Source organism: Mobula hypostoma, chromosome 2, assembly GCF_963921235.1.
Source record: "Mobula hypostoma chromosome 2, sMobHyp1.1, whole genome shotgun sequence".
Taxonomy (NCBI): domain Eukaryota; kingdom Metazoa; phylum Chordata; class Chondrichthyes; order Myliobatiformes; family Myliobatidae; genus Mobula; species Mobula hypostoma.
This window is the reverse complement of record NC_086098.1, coordinates 78586057-78606620: the sequence shown is the minus strand read 5'-3', so window position 1 is coordinate 78606620 and position 20564 is coordinate 78586057. Positions and strand designations below refer to the sequence as shown.

General features: G+C 39.1%; 1 protein-coding gene across 5 annotated transcripts in view; it reads left to right on the top strand.

Annotated features, from left to right (window-relative positions):
• The window catches only part of LOC134341181 (serine/threonine-protein kinase ICK-like), a 93182-nt gene extending 72914 nt beyond the window's left edge, over positions 1-20268 (top strand). For all 5 annotated transcript variants that reach the window (XM_063039006.1, XM_063039015.1, XM_063038994.1 and 2 more), the window contains 4 exons: positions 76-221; positions 4963-5100; positions 14855-14968; positions 19112-20268. In XM_063039006.1, coding sequence (XP_062895076.1) covers positions 76-221; positions 4963-5100; positions 14855-14968; positions 19112-19257 — 544 coding nt within the window. In that variant the 3' untranslated portion in view covers positions 19258-20268. The remainder of the gene's footprint in view (positions 1-75; positions 222-4962; positions 5101-14854; positions 14969-19111) is intronic.
• The last annotated feature ends 296 nt before the right edge of the window (positions 20269-20564 follow it).

The window sequence follows — 20564 nt, the reverse complement described above, 5'->3', positions numbered from 1 at the left end:
GACCACTATTCTGTGTCACTTCATCTAATTTCCTTTTGAAGTTGTAAACTATTTGGTGAATCTTATTCTTTGCAGAATGGAAAGCTTTTTAGACTTTACTCCTTCAAATGCTAAATCAAGCAGCAAGAATATTCCGACAGATAACCTTCCTCAAGCGGATGCGGCTTCCAGAGTTTCATCAGCCAAGTATCACTATCTGAAACAGTCAAGATATCTGCCAGGTTTGTAACAAGTGAAGTCTGTAACCATTTCATGTTAGTGGGAAAAAGATGTACTGTACCTTTTGAACTTAAACAATAGACCGTCAGGCAGCAGGACCGTCCTGATGAAGGGTTGTAGCCCGAAACGTCGACCGATCTTTTCCACGGATGCTGCCCGACCTGCTGAGTTTCTCCAGCGTGTTGTGAGTGTTACAGTATAAGAAAGACTGTTGGGTTCTTCCCCTATGCTGTGAGCCGTCGGAACACCCTGCTACCACCCAATACACATTATTGATGCCAGTGCAAGTAGGAGTAATACTATTGCGACTGTTGAGGCCTCCGTTGGTTGGGGTCGACAATGGATGTTTTGTCCTAGCTGCCTAGATACGCAAGCCTGGTGGTATGATATGGAGAGCATGCTGTTGCCTGTGTAGCAAACTCCTCTCTGTGCATCTGATGAACCCAAAGAAACTGAGAGTTTGGTACCAACAGTGTTGCAAGAGTTGCCAGTCAGCATTGAACTTAGGGACTCCAGCTCTGGATTTTTCCCCTTGGGGTTTATTCCTGAACCCTTCCCCATGAGTAAGTATAGCCGCAAGGCCACGAAGGTTTGAGATCAGAGTTTTTCTTCTCCCAGATGAGCTGCCAACCACGGCTGACAAGCCCCATCTGCCCAAAGCAACTGGTTTTAAGACACCAGTAACCCGCCTTTGCCATTTGTCCTATCAGTAGAAACTATTCCGCTGGGCTTGGTAGCCAAGCCACACGTGAAAGGCGGGAGTTGACCTTGGATGTTAGAGGCTATTTGAGGTGCTCATCATTGGCAGCATTTAATAGGTAATGGGAGCTTGTTCCCATTACCAGCCCCAGCTATAACAACATTAAGGAAGAATACAATTGTATTAACGATATGTTGTATATGCACTTTTTGTTCACTTGTCCATCTACAGAATACTTTTTGATTTGATAATGTGTTACTATCATTTTATATGCTGTATGTGTTATATGTACTGTGCTTTGCACCTTAGTCCCTGGGGAATTCTTTAGCTGTATACATGTGTATGGTTGAATGACAATAAACTTGAAGTTGCATAGTTTTAACAAGTGTAACTGTTAATTTGTAGATAAATTGATCTCATGCCATCCCCATTTGCTCTGATTTAGTTTAATATCACCACCTTAGTTTAAAGTCAAAGTACATTTATTATCAAAGCATATATCAAAGTAGCCGCCCATGTATCTTCTCTCGGTTGATTTATTTATTTCTATGTATTTTTAAAAAATGCAACTCAAGCAGGCCCTTCCAATCCAACAAGCCGCACCACCCAGCAATCCATCTATTTAACCCTAACCTAATCACAGGACAATTTACAATGATCAATTAACATACTAACCAGTACATCTTTGGACTGTGGGACGAAACCAGAGCACCTGGAGGAAACCCATGCACTCAAAGGAAGAACATAGAAACTTTCTTACAGAGGATGCTGGAATTGAACTCCAAACTACAGCACCCTGTGCTGTAATAGCCTTGTGCTAACCGCTGCACTATGGTGGTTTGAGTTTAAAACCCAAGATTGACATCACCTAATCACTATTTTTTGGTTTTCCTTTTAACGTGGAAGTCTTTGTCACATCATATCCCTCTGTTTCTAAATTTAAAAAAAAAGAGATTACAGGTTTCCCCCGCCATCCGAAGGTAGAGCGTTCCTATGAGACGGCTCGTAAACCGGAATGTCGTAAAGTGAAGAAGCAATTACCATTTATTTATATGGGAAAATTTTGTGAGCGTTCACAGACCCTAAAATAACCTACCAAATCATGCCAAGTAACACATAAAACCTAAAACAACAGTAACATAGAGTAAAAGCAGGAATGATATGATAAATACACAGCCTATGTAAAGTAGAAATACTTTTCCACAATCATTGCCTGCACTGTTGTCCGTAGTGAAAATCTCACGCAAACGTCGTCGGCAGAAAAACGGCGCAAGTGCTCTGGGCAGAAAATCTCACGCAAGCGCTGTTGGCAAAAACACTCTCTCCAGTAACCTTTAAGCTATGAAGATGCCAAATCATACCAAATAACATGTAAAAATACACAGCCGATATAAAGTAGAAATAATGTATGTACAGTGTAGTATCACTTACCGGAATTGGGACAGCGCTGAGCACACTGATGATGGTGTGTTAGACAGAGTCGTCGGAGTTTAGGCGGTGCAGTGGCCCCCACCCTCCAGGCCACCGACTGATACATTGCTGTGAAGCATGCAGTGGTACAGCGGTAGCTGAGAGGCACACAGCATATCTTTAAGAAAAAAGCCAAAATAAACAAGCTAATTAATTAGGTGCCGCCTGGCACGTAAATGTTGGCCCAGATCAGAGGCAATTGCCGATTGCGTCGCCTCTGATCTGGGCCGACAACTACATGCTGGGCAGCACCGAATTAATTAGCTTGTTTATTTTGGCTTTTTTCTTAAAGATGTGCTGTGTGCCTCCCGGCTACCACTGCATTCTCCGCGAATCGAAATCTGTCCACGGCCTGGGGGTTGGGGTGGTGGGACACTGGAGTGTCATCTCATCGTCATCTATTTTCATTAGGGCAGGCAGCTCATCTTCTCCTATAACTGCCCACCTCGATGTCAAAGCTCGAGATTCGTCGTCTGCTGTGGCTGATGTGGAAGGCTTGCTTGACTGCTGAGCCTCGCGCATTTTTCTTTCATACAGTTCTTTGTAAGCACTCAAACCATCCTGCAAATATCCCCTAAACCTACATCAGCTCTTCATCTATCAGTACTTGGGATGCCAAAATCTCTTCAGCATCATCTTCATCAACTTCCACAAGCCAAACTCACTTTGTCCTTCCTTTGTTCACCATGATCAAAACGCTTAATTATGTCTAGTTTTACGCTAAGTGTAACACCCTTACGAGCTCTTTCAGGCTTTTCCAATACCTTAGAACTCACCTTGCAAACGGCTACTCACAGGCACGTGTTTAAGCAATGCCGGCAAGAATGCCGTTTGGAATCCGGGGGAGAGTGGCTGCTCGGGCCGCGCAGCGCGCTGCTTTTTTTCATAACAGTGAAAACACCTTCTGTTAGTGAAAACAGGGAACTAATGTAGGTCTTTCATAACAGTGAGGTTTCGTAAAGCGAATGTTCGAAAAGCGGGGGACACCTGTATCATGTTTGGAATATGATTGAGACAAAACCCAGACTTGCTACTGGGACTTGGAAGTAACTGGGAAGAGAATTTGTTACAACATTCTGTAGAAATTGAAGTATTTTTAGGCATCAGACAGTCCACACAACATGAGCTTTTTTTTAATCAGCTATGTTGCAAGGGCATTGATTTTTGTAGAGAATAAATCAAAGTTTAAAATACTGTACTTTTTGTGAATCAAGTATCCAGGGAAATATTGACCATATTCTGTTATATAACAGGTATAGAAGGTCAGAGGGACCTAGGAGTCCTTGTGCAAGATTCCAAGAAGGTTAATTTACAGGTTGAGTCTGTGGTAAAGAAGGCAAATGCAAGGAGAATAGAATATAGAAGCAAGGAGGTAATGATGAAGCTTTAAAAGACACTAGTCCGGCTGCACTTGGAGGTTTATCAACAGTTTTTGGCCTCATATCTCAGAAAGGTGTTGTTATTGGAGAGAGTCCAGGGGTGATTCCCAAGGATGATTCCAGGAATGAGAATGAGGGGGTTAACATATGAGGAGTGTTTGGGAGCTTTGGGCTTGTACTCACAGGAATTTATAAGAATGTGGGGGTGGGGGGAATCTCATTGAAATCTACCGAATGTTGAAAGGACTAGATAGGGTGGAGAGGATGATTCCTGTGTTGGGGGTATCCAGAACCAAAGCACATAGCCTCAAAAGGAGGATAAGGAGGAATTTTTTTAAAATATATAGCCAGAGAGTAGTGAATCTGTGGAATGCTCTGCCACAGACTGCGGTGGAAGCCAAGTCTGTGGGTATTTTTTCCTGATCGATCAGGGCATCAAAGGATATGGCGTGAAGGCAGGTGAGTGGGATCCGGGATCAGCCATGATAAAAAGGAAGAGCAGGCTCGATGGGCTGAATGGCCTAACTCTGTCTCATGGTTATAATCCTTTGCATATCTGTTATTCAATATATACACTCGGTGGTCACTTCATTAGGTACAGAAGTGGAACCTTTTGTGGTTTTCTGCTGCTGTAGCCCATCCACTTCAAGGTTCTACATGTTGTGCATTCAGAGATGATTTTCTGCACACCACTATTGCAACAAGTGGTTACTTGAGTTGCTCTTGCCTTCCTGTCAGCTTGAACCAGTCTTGTTATTTTCCTCTGACCTGTGAGTTCACCCACAGAACTGCCCTCACGGGATGTTTTCCTTTTTTTTTTGCATCATTTTCTGTAAACTCTAGAGACTGTAGTGTGTGGAAAAACCCAGGAGGTCAGCCATTTCTGACGTATTCAAACCACCCGTCTGGCACCAACAATTATTTCGTGGTCAAATTCATATCGACTATATTTCTTCCCTATTCCGATGTCCAGTATGAACAACAAATGATGTTCTTGACCATGTCTGCTTGTATAAATGCATTGAATTGCTGCCCCATGATTTGCTGATGTTTGCATTAATGAGCAGGTGTACAGCTATTCCTAATAAAGTGGCTGCTGAGTGTCAGTGTTTAGAAGAAAACAAAATGTGTGTTTTGTGTGACAAAACTAACATTGAAACATTACTACAATTTTATGTCATATTGATCTTGCAGGAATTAATGCCAAGAAAACACCACTTGCCAATATAGGTAAAGATTTCAACGTTCATAATCTCTGGGCCAACTCTAACCTTTCCAATAAACCTTTAGGAGTTGCTGGAGGAGCACTTCCCCTCAGCTGTACCAACACAGGTAAGGCGATGCCCATCTTATTGTCCTGTTGTGTTGTTTTGTAGGTGGCTTTCAGCTTAGAGTTACTTCTGAGGCTCTAATCTTTGCAGGAGCATAAATTGAAGTGAACTGGGGCCCCCCCCCCCCCCACTGTAATGTGCAAGTTCATGTTTATTGGCATCTTACTGTACATGTATACATTCAAATGAAACAGGAGTCATCCGGACCGTGGTGCACCCTCAAAACATGTATCACACAGCGCATAAACCAGAACATTACAACAAGTGTGTTTATAAAATATAATTTAAAATTCATGTAGTGTGCCGCACATGTTAACAGTACATAAACAGCTTGCTGTCCTAGTGACAAGACCATGGTGGTGGCAGGGTACCCTTTAGTCTTATAGTTTTGCCGGAAGAATCTGTTACCCAGTCTGGCAGTCCTAGTCCTGATGCTCCTGTACCTCCTTCCTGGCAGCAGTGGGTCAAAGAGATTGTGGGATGAGGATCCCTGCCACTATCCTCAACAATGCTTCAGGCTCTTCGTCTGCGATGCTCCCAGTAAGTGCCACAAATAGGGGAGGAGGGAGACCCTGGAAATCTCGGCGGTTAGTACTATCCTCTGTAGGTCTTGCAGTTGCCTTGCACTTTCCATACCATCCAATCATCCAATCTTGAATATATTATCCACATTCATGAAACATATGAAGAGTTGTCCAGATAATAGAGAGTAAAGCAAATCATCTGTGTTTTGTACATTCTGATCTTTGGCCTTGGCGAAGATCCTAAGAAAATGAGTAAGTTTATATTCATTGGTGCCCTGCTATGATATAAACCATTCTGGGGAATGAATAAGGTAATGCTGGATGTTTGGGGAGATGAGGAATGGGGTTGAGAGCTTCTGTCAGCATTGCATGGCTTTCTGAAAGGGAGCACAAAACCTGACGGCAAAACCAAAAAGACTTGACAGAAACTTGTTGTGTTGATGGGAGTCTGTGGAATTAAAATGGCAGATGTGTTTATTCATGCACAGCTGGCTCAGTGGAAAAATGGAAGATGATTGTGGTGGATTTCCTGTCAGTCTCCTTATGTTCAAATGCTCCTGCACCTAGCCATCACTTCATGGTAAATACAGTCAATCTGTATATAAGCTGATCTTGTATACAGTGGATTTCGGTTAATTGGGCTAAATCGTGAGTAGTACATTCTGGCACAATTAAGTGGCTGTCCCAATTAGCCAAAGGTTCATAGAATGAGTTAAAAAGGTTAAAAAACAAAAAAAAAACCGAGTAACAAATTATATATTTAAATGAAGTGCAGAACAAATTACACTATCAATACCACTACAGTATAATGAAACTGAGTTAGTTCCTAATTGTTTTTGATGGAGAAATTTATCCACTCTACCTGTACATTGTGGAGTGTTCTTGATTGACTAAATGAACAAAATCAGTGCAGACACCTGGTGTAGATCCTGAACGACCTTCATACAAGGTTATTGATGATTGCATCCTCCAAATTTTCATTGTAACATTCAAGATGACTGTTGATACCTACAAGTTCTTCATAGCTCTTAATTTCATTTCATTTTTAAAATCTTTTTTATTTATTATTATTAAAGATCAACAAAAAATACATTAAGGTAATCAAGTCAATATGTCAATATGTAAAATGAACTAAATTAGCAAATAACATTAACAAAGCTAAAATATCAATAATAATAAGAAAAAATAGTGTTAATTTTTTTGAAAGGAAAAAAGGAAAAAAAAGAACCCCTACTAACTAAGAAGGAAAAAAACCCCTACTAACTAAAAAAAGAAAAAAAAAAATCCCCCATTGGGAGCACAACCCTGGAGCTGTACATCACACAAGCTTCCCTAAAAGAGGAACATCAATCCACCAACTCAAATCCATTTAAACAAAAATCAGAAGGAAACCATATTAATTAACTCAAATCAAATGATAGTAGTGGGCAAATGAACCCCACCTTTTCTTGAAATCAAATCAAAGATCAAAAGTTCGACTTCTGATTTTCTCCAAACTAAGACATAGCATCACTTGAGAGAACCATTGTATCAAAGTAGGAGCAGAAGCATCTTTCCATTTCAACAAAATAGCCCTTCTGGCCAGTAATGTAACGAATGCAATTACATGTTGGTCTGATAGAGAAATACCATGAATATATTGAGGGATTATACCAAACAAAACTGTCAATTTATTAGGTTGTAAATTAATTTTTAAAACTTTAGAAATTGTAGAGAAAATAGATTTTCAAAAATGTTTCAATACAGAACATGACCAAAACATATGTGTCAATATAGCTGTCTCAGTTTTACATCTACCACACTGACTATCAACATTAGAAAATATTCTAGACAGTCTCTCCTTTGACAAATAGTAACAATGTACAATTTTAAATTGAATTAAAGAGTAGCTGGTGCAGATCGAAGAAGAGTTAACCAACTTCAAAGTCCGCAACCAATCCTCTGTTATCAAAGTCATGTTAAGCTCTCTCTCCCAATCTTGCTTAATCTTAAGTGAAGGGTAACTGTGTTGTTGTAACAATAAATTATAAATTTTCCCAATAAAACCTTTCACTAAAGGGTTCATTTTTTAAAATAGACTCTAACAGGTCAGAATCTTGTATATATGGAAGATTACTTAAATATTCTTGTAAGAAGTGTCTGACCTGAAGATATTGCAGGAAATGTGAATACGAGAGAGAGTATTTAGTTACTAATTTCTCAAAAGACATCAATTGGCCATCTTGGAACAGATCCATGAAGGAATAAACTCCTTTATTCCTCCAAAGAAGAAAGGTAGGATCACTCAATGAAGGTTTAAATAAATAATTTTGATAAATTAAACTAAAAAGTTTAAATTTTTTGAGATTAAAAGATTTACGAAACTGGAACCAAATTCGTAATGACTGCTTAATCACAGGATATAAATTTAAATTAGCAATTTTGGCCAGTTGTACAGGTAGAGAAGCTCCTAATAATGAGGTTAAGTGAAACTGTTTCACAGCTTTCAATTCCAAATCAGCCCAATATAACCAAAAACACATATAACGTATATTAACAGCCCAATAATACATTCTTAAATTAGGCAGAGCAAGACCTCCATCCTTTTTTAATTTCTTGGTGTTTTATTATTTCAAACAAAAGATGAAATAATAGAGTCAACCTGATCAAAAAAACTTCTTAGTTAAAAAAAAAAGGGAGATTTTGAAATGCATATAAAAATTTTGGTAAAATCATCATTTTAACTGCATGAAAACGCCAAGGCAAATTTGCAATAACAGCATCATTCAATTCAAATGCTAAGCTTAAAGGCGCATGTTCCGAGAAAACGATAGCATCATATTCACACTCCTGGACTTTGGACAGAAATCGGAGATCGGCTATAAAATAATCGATTCTCGAATACTTTTTGTGAACGTGTGGAAGAAAAAGAATAATCTCTATCATTGAGATGTAAATGTCTCCAAACTTCAACCAGGCCATAATCAATTAAATAAGAGTTGATAAGTGATGCAGAACAACTCGGAAGCCGCTGATTGGTTGAACTCTTGTCAATCAAAGGATTTAAACAACAGTTGAAATCACCACCCATTAACAACATATATTCATTTAATTCTGGCAATAAAGCAAGTTTTTAAAAAAAGAGGGATCATCTACATTAGGTCTATATAAACCAACCAGGACAATTTTTCTATTACAAATTGTTCCTTCAACAATGAAAAACCTACCATTAATATCTGACACAATGTCTTCTTGGATAAATAAAATAATAGATTTAATAAAAATAGATACTCCCTTTGTTTTATTTTGACAAGTAGTGTGAAATTGAAGGCCCTTCCACATTTTAAAAAATCTATTTTGGTCGCCTGTTTTGATATGCGTTTCTTGGAACAAAAATTATATCGGGTTGGAATTGATTAATGATTTTAAAAGTCTTCTTCCGCTTAATAGGATGATTCCAACCACGTACGTTCCAACTTATAACATTTATCTGTTTAGCTACCATAAAAAAATTTTATTTTCTTTAACACATAAATACAGGCATACCAGCACGGGCCTATCAAAACTGGCGGTGATAAGTATAACCGTATACAAAACACGCATGCTCCGGAACTCCATAATGGGAAAAAATACAATAAAGAAAACAAATTAATTCCACAATTAATCTTATAACTCAAAACTAACCCCAGTCCTCCCTCCAGCCTGCAAAGCCCGAAATTTGGCAAAAAAAAAGCCGAAATGCGTCCCCATAGAAGTAAAAAAAAGGGGCAGACTCCGCGAGCTGCCCATTTTATAATGGTGATTTTAAAAGCTTTCCTTAATTCCTCCCCCTAGTTACAAAAAGAAACACACAGCCCTAAAATAGGAAAGGCCTACAGAGAAAAAAAAATATTTATACTTGATCCTTAAAAATAAGTTGGGGAATGCGGAAGCAATCTCCAAAAACGCCAAAACAATAAAATTAAACAAAGAGAAGAATGCCTATGTAATCTCTAATGTAGAAAAATCAGCGCCATTTTCCATTTAACTTACACGCCCAATGAAAAACTGTTTTTAGAAAAAAAACTTAAGTATCTAGCTACTAAGCACTCCCAACTATGTATATATAAGAAAAAGTCCTTATGAACTATGAAAACTATCACTTAATTAATGAAAAAAATGGAGGATAGAAACAAGTAATCAAACCGGTTAACAATCTGTCCACTGTGTTAATTCGCTCAGTAAACCAAACAGATTTCGGAAAAGTCATTCATCAGTCACATCAAGAAGTTCACATCTTCTTTAAATGGTCCATCGATCAAAGGACATCTTAAACAAATCAGACATCTTAAACAAATCAGACATCTTTAAAGCTTGTTTTCTTTCCAAAATAACAATTATTCAGCAGACCTAAAACCATTCAAACCTCGGCGGCAACTGAAATAGAATTAACATACTCCAGTGCCGCGTTGGGGTCCAGAAAAACACGTGGAGTCGAATTTTTGGGAAATAATTTTAATCGGGCTGAATAGCGAAGTGATGGGAATACTCCCTTATCATAGGCTATCTTCATGGTTGGAGCGAATTTAGACCGCAGGTCCATAACTTCCCGTGGATCATCTTCATAAAAACGAATCTCAGAAATCTTGAATTTAAAACCTCTGTGTTTCCTTGCATATTTCATGATTTGGTCTTTAACTTTGAAACAAGGAAAGCAGACCAAAGCCTGAGATTTTGAAGTGAAAATTCTATGCGCTCTTTCAATATTGGGGGGTTGAGGTAAAATATCTGGAAACAGAGATCGAAACAAGTTAGCAAAATAGTCCAATAAATCCCCACTCTCAGGTCCTTCGTTCAGTCCAACAATTTGAATATTATTCCGACCAGATCTTGCTTCCAAATCGATAATCTTATGTTGAGACTTTTCTAAGCGGGCTGAAATATCCGTTATCTGACACTTTGTCTCTTTAAGATCAGAATTCAAGGAAATAATATTTTCCTGCACAAATTGAAAACTCTGCTGTAATGACTTAATCTCAGAAGAGGTAGCATCAAGTTTTACCATGTTGTTGTCTATTTTCCTGTCGAGAGCCATCAGTGAATGTTCTAAACGCTCAGCCCAAACAGGCATATCCTCTGATTTTCCTTTGAAGTTTTCCCCTTTCCATTGCTGGATTCACTTTTTAAAGCTTGTGACATAATAACAACTATTCCCCTCTAAGATCTGACAAATAAAAGTTAAAAATTCAATGTTTAAACTGGGGAAAAGGAATTAATCACAGCCACACAAAATGCGTGTCACTCCATTGGGCAGTAGGCAGAGTCCCCTCCTAAGTTGCTGAAGTAGTGAAATTGTCTTATTTTCACTCCCAGCTGTTTCTGGCATCTCTAAGCCTAAATGCTTGAAACTGAAGTAGGCGAAACAGTTCTGAATTGTCTTACTGCTTATTTCTTGCCAACTATCAGTGACAAAAATCATTGCTGTTTGAACACGAACACACACAAGTGATGCTATTTTAAAAACTGTTCGATCCAAGCATGGTGTAGTCTCCAATAGCCACACAAGAGCACATGTCTGACACTAGTTAGAAATTGTTTGGCAACAGTCTCTTGCAGCAATTAAGCGGCAGATTGTTCCAAATAAACAAATGGAATCCCAGCTATTTTCTGTATTCTGATTTTTGTTCATCAAGAGTTGTCCCAAGTAAGTGGCTGCCCCGATTAATTGATGGCCCAATTAACCAAAATCCAATGTATATGATTAGCTTATATACAGATTTTGTATATATTTTTAATGTGTATCTTGTTCTGCATCTCCTCCCTCCCCCAAGAAGTTTTCATGTTTTATTGTTTTACAACATTGAATCGTAGTGGATTTAATTTGACTTTTTTTGACATTGATCAACAGAAAAAGACTCGTTCGTGTCAAAGTGAAAAGAGATCTCTACAATGTGCTCTAAATTAATTACAAATATAAAACACAAAATAATTGATTGTATAAGTATTCACCACCCTTAATATGACACATCAAATCATCACTGGTGCAGCCAATTGGATTTTGAAGTCACATAATTAATTACAAACGTTATAAATGGAGATGTGTTTTTGGAGACCTGTCTGCTGTCAAGTTGTTTCAATTGATTGTAGTAAAAATATACCTGTATCTGGAAGGTCCAACTTGGTGAGTCAGTATTCTGGTAAAAACACTCCAAGCACCTCTGTGAAAAGTTTATTGCAAAGCGCAAGTCAGGAGATGTCTACAAGAAAACTTCCAAGTCACTGAATATCCATTGAAGTACAGTTAAGTCAATCATCAAGAAGTGGAAAGAATATGGCACAGCTGTAAATCTGCTTGGAGCAGGCCATCCTCAAACACTGAGTGACCATGCAAGAAGGGGACTAGTGAGGGAGGCCACCAGGAGACCTATGACATCTCTGGAGGAGTTACAAGTTTCAGTGGCTGAGATGGGAGAGACTGCATACAACAACTGTTGCCTAGGGGCTTCACCACTCATAGTTTTATTGGAGAGTGGCAAAGAGAAAGCCATTGTTGGGGGGAGGAAAAAAATCTCTCGTGAGTTTGCCAGAAGGCATCTGGAAGACTCTAAAGTCAGCTGGAAGAAGGTTCTCTGATTTGAAAACAAAATTGAGCTTTTTGGCCATCAATTTAAGCACTATGTTTGGTGTAAACCAACACCGCACATCATCAAAAACACATTATCCCTACTGTGAAGCAGGTGGTGGTTGTATCATGCTGTGGGGATGCTCCACTGCAGCAAGCACTGGAAGCCTTGTGAAGGTAGAGGGTAAGATGAATGCAGCAAAATGCAGGGAAATCCTGGAGGAAAACCTGATGCAGTCTGCAAGAGAACTGCAACTTGGGAGAAGATTAGTTTTCCAGCAAGACAATGACCCCCAAGCATAAAGCCAAAGCTGTTCAGGAATGGCTTTAAAATAACAAAGTTCAAGTCTTGGAGTGGCCAAGTCAGAGTACAGACCTCAATCCAATTGAGAATTTGTAGCTGGAATTGAAAAGGGGTGTTCACTCATGATTCCCATGCAATCTGGCAGAGCTTGAGAAGTTATGTAAAGAAGAATGGGGAAAAATTGTAATGTTCAGATGTACAAAGCTTCTACAGATGTATCCACAGAGATCCAAGGTTGTATTTGCCGCCAATGGTGCATCTACTAAATACTGACTTGGGGGAGAGTAATCGTGCAATCAATTATTTTGTGTTTAATAATTGTAACAAATTCAGGTGAATTTGTAGAATTCTTCTTAACGAAAGAGACTTTTAGTGAAAAGAATTCTACAAATCTTTTTCTGTTGATCAGTGTCAAAAGAGCCAAATTAAATCTACTGTGATTCAATGTGGTAAAACAATAAAACATGAAAACATCCAAGGGAGGAGTGAATACTACTTATAGGCACTGTATATCACTGTATATATAGTCTTTGGTGCTTTGCAGAAGTGACTTTGGTCTCACCACAACATTAAAATGGCAACCAAGGTCAAAGTGTATAACACAGCTGTTTTACCATCTCTGCTTTATTCAACTGAAAAGATGACATTGTATCGGAAGCACATCAAGAAATTGACCGAGACGTAACACAGGAATTTATGCCAAATACTATACATCAAGTGGCAAGAGAGGGTACCAGGTGTGGAGATGCTCAAACGTGCTGGGACAGTCAGTGTAGAATCGCTCATTACAGCTTCTCAGCTGTGTTGGACTGGTCATGTCACAAGAATGAGCGATGATCGTTTAACCAAAGCTGTTTTCTATGGTGAGCTACATGAAGGAAAGAGGAAGCATGGTGGTCGGAACCTGCACTACAAAGATGTGCTCAAGTGCCACATGAGGAACACTGACATGAACGTCAACACCTGGGAGAAAGATGCTTTGGACAGAAGAAGTTGGCACTGCGTTGTCAAGAAGTCAGTCCTAGCTATCGAGGAGAAAAGGCAGAAGAAATATGAAGCAGGTCATGGACGCAGACCAGTCAAATCACAAATGCAACCGATGTGGGAGACAGTGCCAATCCAGTGCTGGTCTTGTGGCCCATAAACGTGCCTACAGAGGCTAAACTCTCAGCACAGTCAACATCGAAAATGATGGACAGCTGAAGAAAAGTATATCACACATGACCACGCTCAGTTACTTGCACATTGTGCAAATACAAATAGAAAAGCAAAGTGGTAACAATAAATAAATAAATAAATAAACAATATTGAGAACATAAGTTGCAGAATCCTTGAAAGTGAGCACATTGGATGCTTGACAATCTTTCTTAATGGCTTCTACTGGGTTTCTTTGTTTTGAGGTGGATCTCAAGGTTGTATATAGTATATTTTGATAATGAATATACTTTGAACTTCAATAGGTTTTGGAATCAGTTCAGAGTTAGGGGAGCCTCTTGGTTGAGGAGTAATAACTGTTCCTGAAATAAAGCTAATCCTTTTACAATATGGAAAGGCAATGTATTTAATGGTGGAGTTAACCTTGGTATCTGTGTACATAAATCTTTATTAAAGTTTTCTCTCTGAAAAGGCAGAACAAGATAAAATGCCTTTTTTTTTAAAAAACATAAATTACATTTTAACTGAAAGAAGAGCATGTTAAATAGAGGTCATACTGGAGCTTGATAAATTTCTAGTTTGGCTACAGTTGTTTTACAGAGGAAGTGAAGGCTTTAGAAGGGAGACTGGCGATCTTCCTGAATGTCAAACAGGAGAAAATCTGCGGGTGCTGGAAATCCAAGCAACACACGCAAAATGCTAGAGGAACTCGGCAAGCCAGGCAGCATCTATGGAAAAAAGTACAGTTGACGTTTCAGGCCAAAACCCTTTGAAGAGTCCTGCCGAAGGGTTTCTGCTGGGAACGTCGACTGTACTTTGTTTCCATAGATGCTACCTAGCCTACTGAGTTTCTCCCGCATTTTGTGTGTGCTGACCTTCCTGAATGTTCCCAGGGTTTTGGACTTTCAAGGTTGGGAAGAGTATGGATCGTGCTCCTTGGAATAGAGATGGTTACGGAGTGAGCTGAGATGATTTTATGATGGAGGTTTTGATAGAGCAGATAATAAGGCTGCTGATAACTAGATTATGTAGCTTCAAAATTACATCAAACAGTAAGTCTCTTTCCACCGCCACCCCTCACAACTTGTTAAGATCTGCAACATAACCAGACATTGAAACTGAATGCATGATTTTGAAAAGTAATTTAAATTTTTTCTGACAAAAGCAGATACTACCTTATTTTCTTTTCCAGTTTATGCCTCTGGCACTGAAGCCGCTGGAGGATACACGTCGACGTTTCGTAAGAAAGAAGTTGGATCTGCTGGCCAAAGAGTGCAGCTAGCACCAGTTGTGGAAACCGACTCCAGTGAGTATCGTGAATCTGTAGACCATGTGATCTTTCAGTTAATCTTTGAATGTTTCTAACCCTCAGCCTCTGCTGTTAAAGGAAGTGATTCCATGGGGTTTAGGCAGCCCATAATACATTGGAGCAGAACTAGGCCATTCAGTCCACCAAGTCTGCTCCACCATTCCATCCTGCTGATTTATTATCCATCTGAACCCCATTCTCCTGCTTTCTGTCCATATCCTTTAACACCCTTACCAATTAAGAATCTTCGCTTTTAATATACCCAGTGATTTGGTCTCCACAGCTGTCTGTGGCAATGAATTCCACAAATTCATTATCCTCAAAAGAAATTCCTCCTCATCTTTTCCAAAGGGAGATCCTTGTATTCTGACGATGAGCCCTCTTGTCCTAAACTCCCCCACTAAGGGAAACATTCTCTTCACGTCCACTGTATCTGGGCCTTTCAATAATTGATAGGTTTCAATCAGATCCCCGCCATCATTCTTCGAAACTTCAGTGAGTACAGACCTAGAGCCATCAAAACCCATTGGTGACTCTTCGCACAGTTCACCCAGTTGCTTGTCTTCAGTACATCTCAATCAAACTCAATACATCTTCTTTTCAAAAAAAAGGCTAACTTCTGGAACTACTTAACAGGCCAGGCAGCAGGAGAAGAAATTGATGCTATCAGATCAGTCTCAGTACCTCCAATCTGTAAAAGTGGGACAAAATTGTTGTAAGGAAGAGATTGGGATGAACAGAGGAACTGGTTGTGACAGGATGGAGAGTAATTTTGTTCGGCTGATGCAGTGCTTTTGGAGCTTTTTAATTATAAAAGCTGTTGGAAAGTAAACAAAAAACAGCAGGATCTGTAAGATGTTTGACATCTGAAACAAAAGAGTACTGGAAACACACAACAAATCAGGCAGCATCTTTGGAAAGATTAACTGAGATTTGATAAGGCTGCATTTGGAGTATTATGAGCAATTTGGGCCCCACATCTAAGAAAGAATGTGCTGGCATTGGAATAGGATCCAGAGGAGGTTCATGAGAATAATCTCTGGAATGAAAGGGTTAATATACAATAAGTGTTTGATGGCTCGGGGTCTGTACTCGCTGGAGTTCAGAAGAATGGGAGGGAATATCATTGAAAGCTATTGAATATTGAAAGGCCTAGAAAGAGTGGACGTGGAGAGGATGTTTCCTATAGACGGAGAGTTTAGGACCAGAGGGCACAACCTCAAATACAGGGATATCCCTTTTGAACTGAAATGAGGAATTTCTTTAGCCAGAGGGTGGTGAGTCTGTGCAGTTCATTGCCACAGCTGGCTGCAGTCATTGGGTTAATTTAAAAAGAAGGTTGATTTGTTCTTGATTAGTAAGGGCAGCAAAGGTTATGAGGAGAAGGCAGGAGAATGGTGTTGAGAGGGATAATAAATCAGCCATGATGGAATGGTGGAGCAGACTTGATGGGCTGAATGGAGTAAATCTGCTCCTACAATACTATGCAAAAGTCTTGGGCACCCTAGGTTTTTTTTTAATATAAATTTTGCATTGGATGTTTATTTTTTGTTTTCTGCATTAGTGTGTCAGTAGAAAAGAGCAAGTTTTAGATTTCCAAACTTTTATTTTCCTAAAATTAATTGTTAGAGATTTTTTTGGTATTTTGTTAAAGAAAGACATATTAAGTAATAGACCATTTTTCAAGTAAAAACTTGATTACTTTGTAGGATGCATCACACTGTGGTATGGGGGGGGGCGCTACTGCATAGGACTGAAAGAAGCTACAGAGGGTTGTAAGTTTAGTCGGCTCTACCTTGGGTACAAGCCTACAAAGTACCCGGGACATCTTCAAGGAGCAGTGTCTCAGAAAGGCAGCGTTCATTATTAAAGACCTCCAGCACCCAGGGCATGTCCTTTTCTCACTGTTACCATCAGGTAGGAGGTACAGAAGCCTGATGGCACACACTCAACGATTCAGGAACAGCTTCTTCCCCTCTGCCATCCGATTCCTAAATGGACATTGAACCCGTGAACACTACCCACTTTTAAAATATAATTTTTTTTTTGCATGATTTTTCATCTATTCAATATAAGTATACTGTAATTGATTTATTATTATTACTATTATTATTATTATTTTCTCTTCTATATTATGTATTGCACTGACCTGCTGCTGCTAAGTTACCAAATTTCACGACACATGCCGGTGATAAACCTGATTCTGATTCTGCTGTATATAGCCCAGTGCATGATTAAACAAAGAAAACAAACAGGATGATAATGATCAATGACATACTGAGTTGATTGAACTAAACTGATTAACTGAAACAGAAACTGATCTAGAAGGAATCAAACTGGGTGAAGGACGGCCAAAGTAAAAGGTGAGGGCAGATGTGGTAGCTTAACCTTCAAATCATCAATTCTGATGCCATAGCTAGAGTGGTTATCGTGCATCAGCAAGGTCTCTCCCAAGCAGAAATTTTGTGACAGACAGGGGTTTCAAAGCGTGCTGAACAAGCTTTTCTGAAGAAGCACAAAGAAACAGACAAGGTTGAGGACTAGAAAAGCAGTGGTTGGCCATGGAAACCGGGTGCAACAGGCAAGAGATACAACAAATTTCCCTCCCTTCTAAATCAGAAGTACAGCACTGCTATCAGCTCCGAACTCTCAGAAACCACTGCAATCCAAGTATACCCCTCTATAGTCCAGAAGAGTCTTGTCAAAATAGGCCTTAGGAAAGAGTTGCTGCTAAAAAACCATTCCTCCAAAGTGGAAACAACCAAGAGAATCACTTGTGCATAAAAACACAGGGACTGAAGTATTGAACAGTGGCAGCAAGTGCTCTGGACTGATGAGTCAAAAACTGATATTTTTGACTCGAGGAGGCAGTTTGTCCATAGAAGAGCTGGAGAGTGCTGCATCGATGAGTGTCTGCAGCCAAGAGTAAAGCACACGGTGGTTCCTTACAGGCTGGAGCTGCGTTTTTGAAAATAGAGTTGGTGATCTGGTCAGAATTAATGGAATCCTTAATGCTGAGAAGTACAAGCAGATTGTTATACATGATGCAATACCATCAGGAAGGGGTCTGATTGGTCCCAAGTTCATTTTTCAAAGGGGTCTGATTGGTCCCAAGTTCATTTTTCAGCAGAACAATGACCCCAAACGCACAGGGCCAAGGTAATCTTCAGTAAAAAGAAGAGCAGGGAGTGCTGCAATAAATAGTATGGCCTCCACAGAGCTCTGATAGTCATAGTCAGTCATACTTTATTGATCCAGAGGGAACTTGGTTTTTGTTACAGTTGCACCATAAATAATTACAAATGTTTGTAAATGGTAATAAAACCATAAATAATTAAATAGTAATATGTAAATTATGCCAGGAAATAAGTCCAGGACCAGCCTATTGGCTCAGGGTGTCTGACCCTCCAAGGGAGGAGTTGTAAAGTTTGATGGCCACAGGCAGGAATGACTTCCTATGACGCTCAGTGTTGCATCTCGGTGGAATGAGTCTCTGGCTGAATGTACTCCTGTGCCCACCCAGTCCATTATGTAGTGGATGGGAGACATTGTCTGAGATGGCATGCTTTCAACATCATCGAGGCTGTCTGGGATTATGTGGAAACAGAGGCAAGCAAGACAGTCAAAGTCTGCAGAAGAACTGTGGCAAGTTCTCTCAAGATATTTGAAACAATCTACCGACTGATTTTCTTATAAAACTGCATGACAATGTACCTAAGAGAATTGATGCTGTTCTAAAGGCAAAGGGTAATAACAGCAAATATAGATTTGATTTAGTATTTTACCGTTTACTGCTCTTTCTAGTATTTTTCTGATATTTAGAAACTTCATTTCATTATTTTTGAAAGCATCTTCACTTTACATAGTTTTTAACATGTGCCTAAGACTTTTGCACAGTACTGTATGTCTTGTGCTCTATAACTTTATGACTCTAACCAATGTGCAAAAGAACATAAATTGTGCAAATAAGATGAAGTACTAAAAACATGAGTTGTAAAGTGAATCTGTAGGTTGTAGAATCATTTCAGCGTTGTGGATCAAAGGCAACTGGTTTGGTTAAGAAGAAGAGCCAGTTACAAGGGATATCCTTTTTATAAGAAGGTTAATGGCAAATTAATGAAAGCATGTTCTTCTTTGCAGATTATGCATCTTGGAAATCCAGCCGATCGGAACTGGGATATCAGCCATATAATCCTTCAAGCAAAAGCATCAGTGGGTTAATGCCACACGTGCATCCAATCCATGGACGAATTGACTGGTCGTCCAAATATGGAGGACATAGATGAAAATAGATCTATATATCCTTTTGATGCGTCAGGAATACTACTTTTTTCATGATATCTACTGAATATTAATTTTATGAGTGGGAAACTTGCCACATTTAAAGTTAAAATTCAAACAGTTGCATTTTGGAATAGTTAGTTTATTTCCATTATAATTCATGTTTTTCCTACCCTTGGGAAAATATTTTTGCAAGAGCTTTTTTTGAATATTTACTGGTTAATAATTTAATGCTTTTTTAAAAAATCTTTTTGTACTTCTGTATATATTGTGCAATGTATATAACAAGTTTCAGGGTTTGTTTATTAAGGTGCGTTAAGTATTATGTTAAAGGACAGGGTAATAAGACACGTGCAGATATATTTGCATATGAAAGATACTCTGACAACTCTGATTTGGAATGCACTACATGTGGGAGTTATTGAAATTTGTCTGGCAATTAGGCATTTTCTTAAAGGGAGAATTTATTGTAAAGTTTGAAGTATCCTTGAAAAACAAACTTGTTGAGTAATCTATTTTTAAAAAATGGAAGATTAAAAATATTTGCATTGCTTTCTATATCTTTTAAGCACAAAGCATTCCCTTTCTTGGGAAGACTGCAGTTCTACCCTGGATGCCTCCTGATGTTACTGGCGAAAAGAAAATTGCACTTTCTTTGTATTGGGGAAGATTTCCTTCCTCTAAGGGCTCGAGTGATTAAAATTTTGCCACATGGAAAAGTCTAACCACAAACCTTTTATCCTGCCACTAAATGACAACAGCACATTTACACCCATGCCCTCCACCACTGTCCATCGCTGCCTCCTCTTTCCATATCCAAACCCTCCTTCAGTAGCTTTTAGTTGGCACTGGAACTAATTTATAGGGTTACTTCCATTAAAGATTGGCCTCACAATGTCTTTACAGCAAAATGAGGGGTGATTGTTAAGTTTGTGTCCTAAGGTAGAAGGAGTCAATTTTTGAAAACCTAGCACATTTATTTTTCAGCATAGTCCCCTCCTACATTTACACACTTAGTCCAGCGGTTATGGAGCATACGGATCTTGGACCTCCAGAAAGTGTCCACAGCAGGGGTGATTGATAAGTTAGTGGCCTATGGTAGAAGGAGATGAGTTATACAGCTCTCGTTACATGCACGTGCAGTTCAACTCTTTGATTATGCAGAAAGTTTGAAATTACTAACCCATATCAATCACCTGAGTTATTAACTGATGAGTTATTAACTTCAAACTTCCTGCATAATCACTCAGAGTTGACCGGCATGTCATGTAACGAGAGCTGTATAACTCATCTCCTTCTATACCTTAGGCCA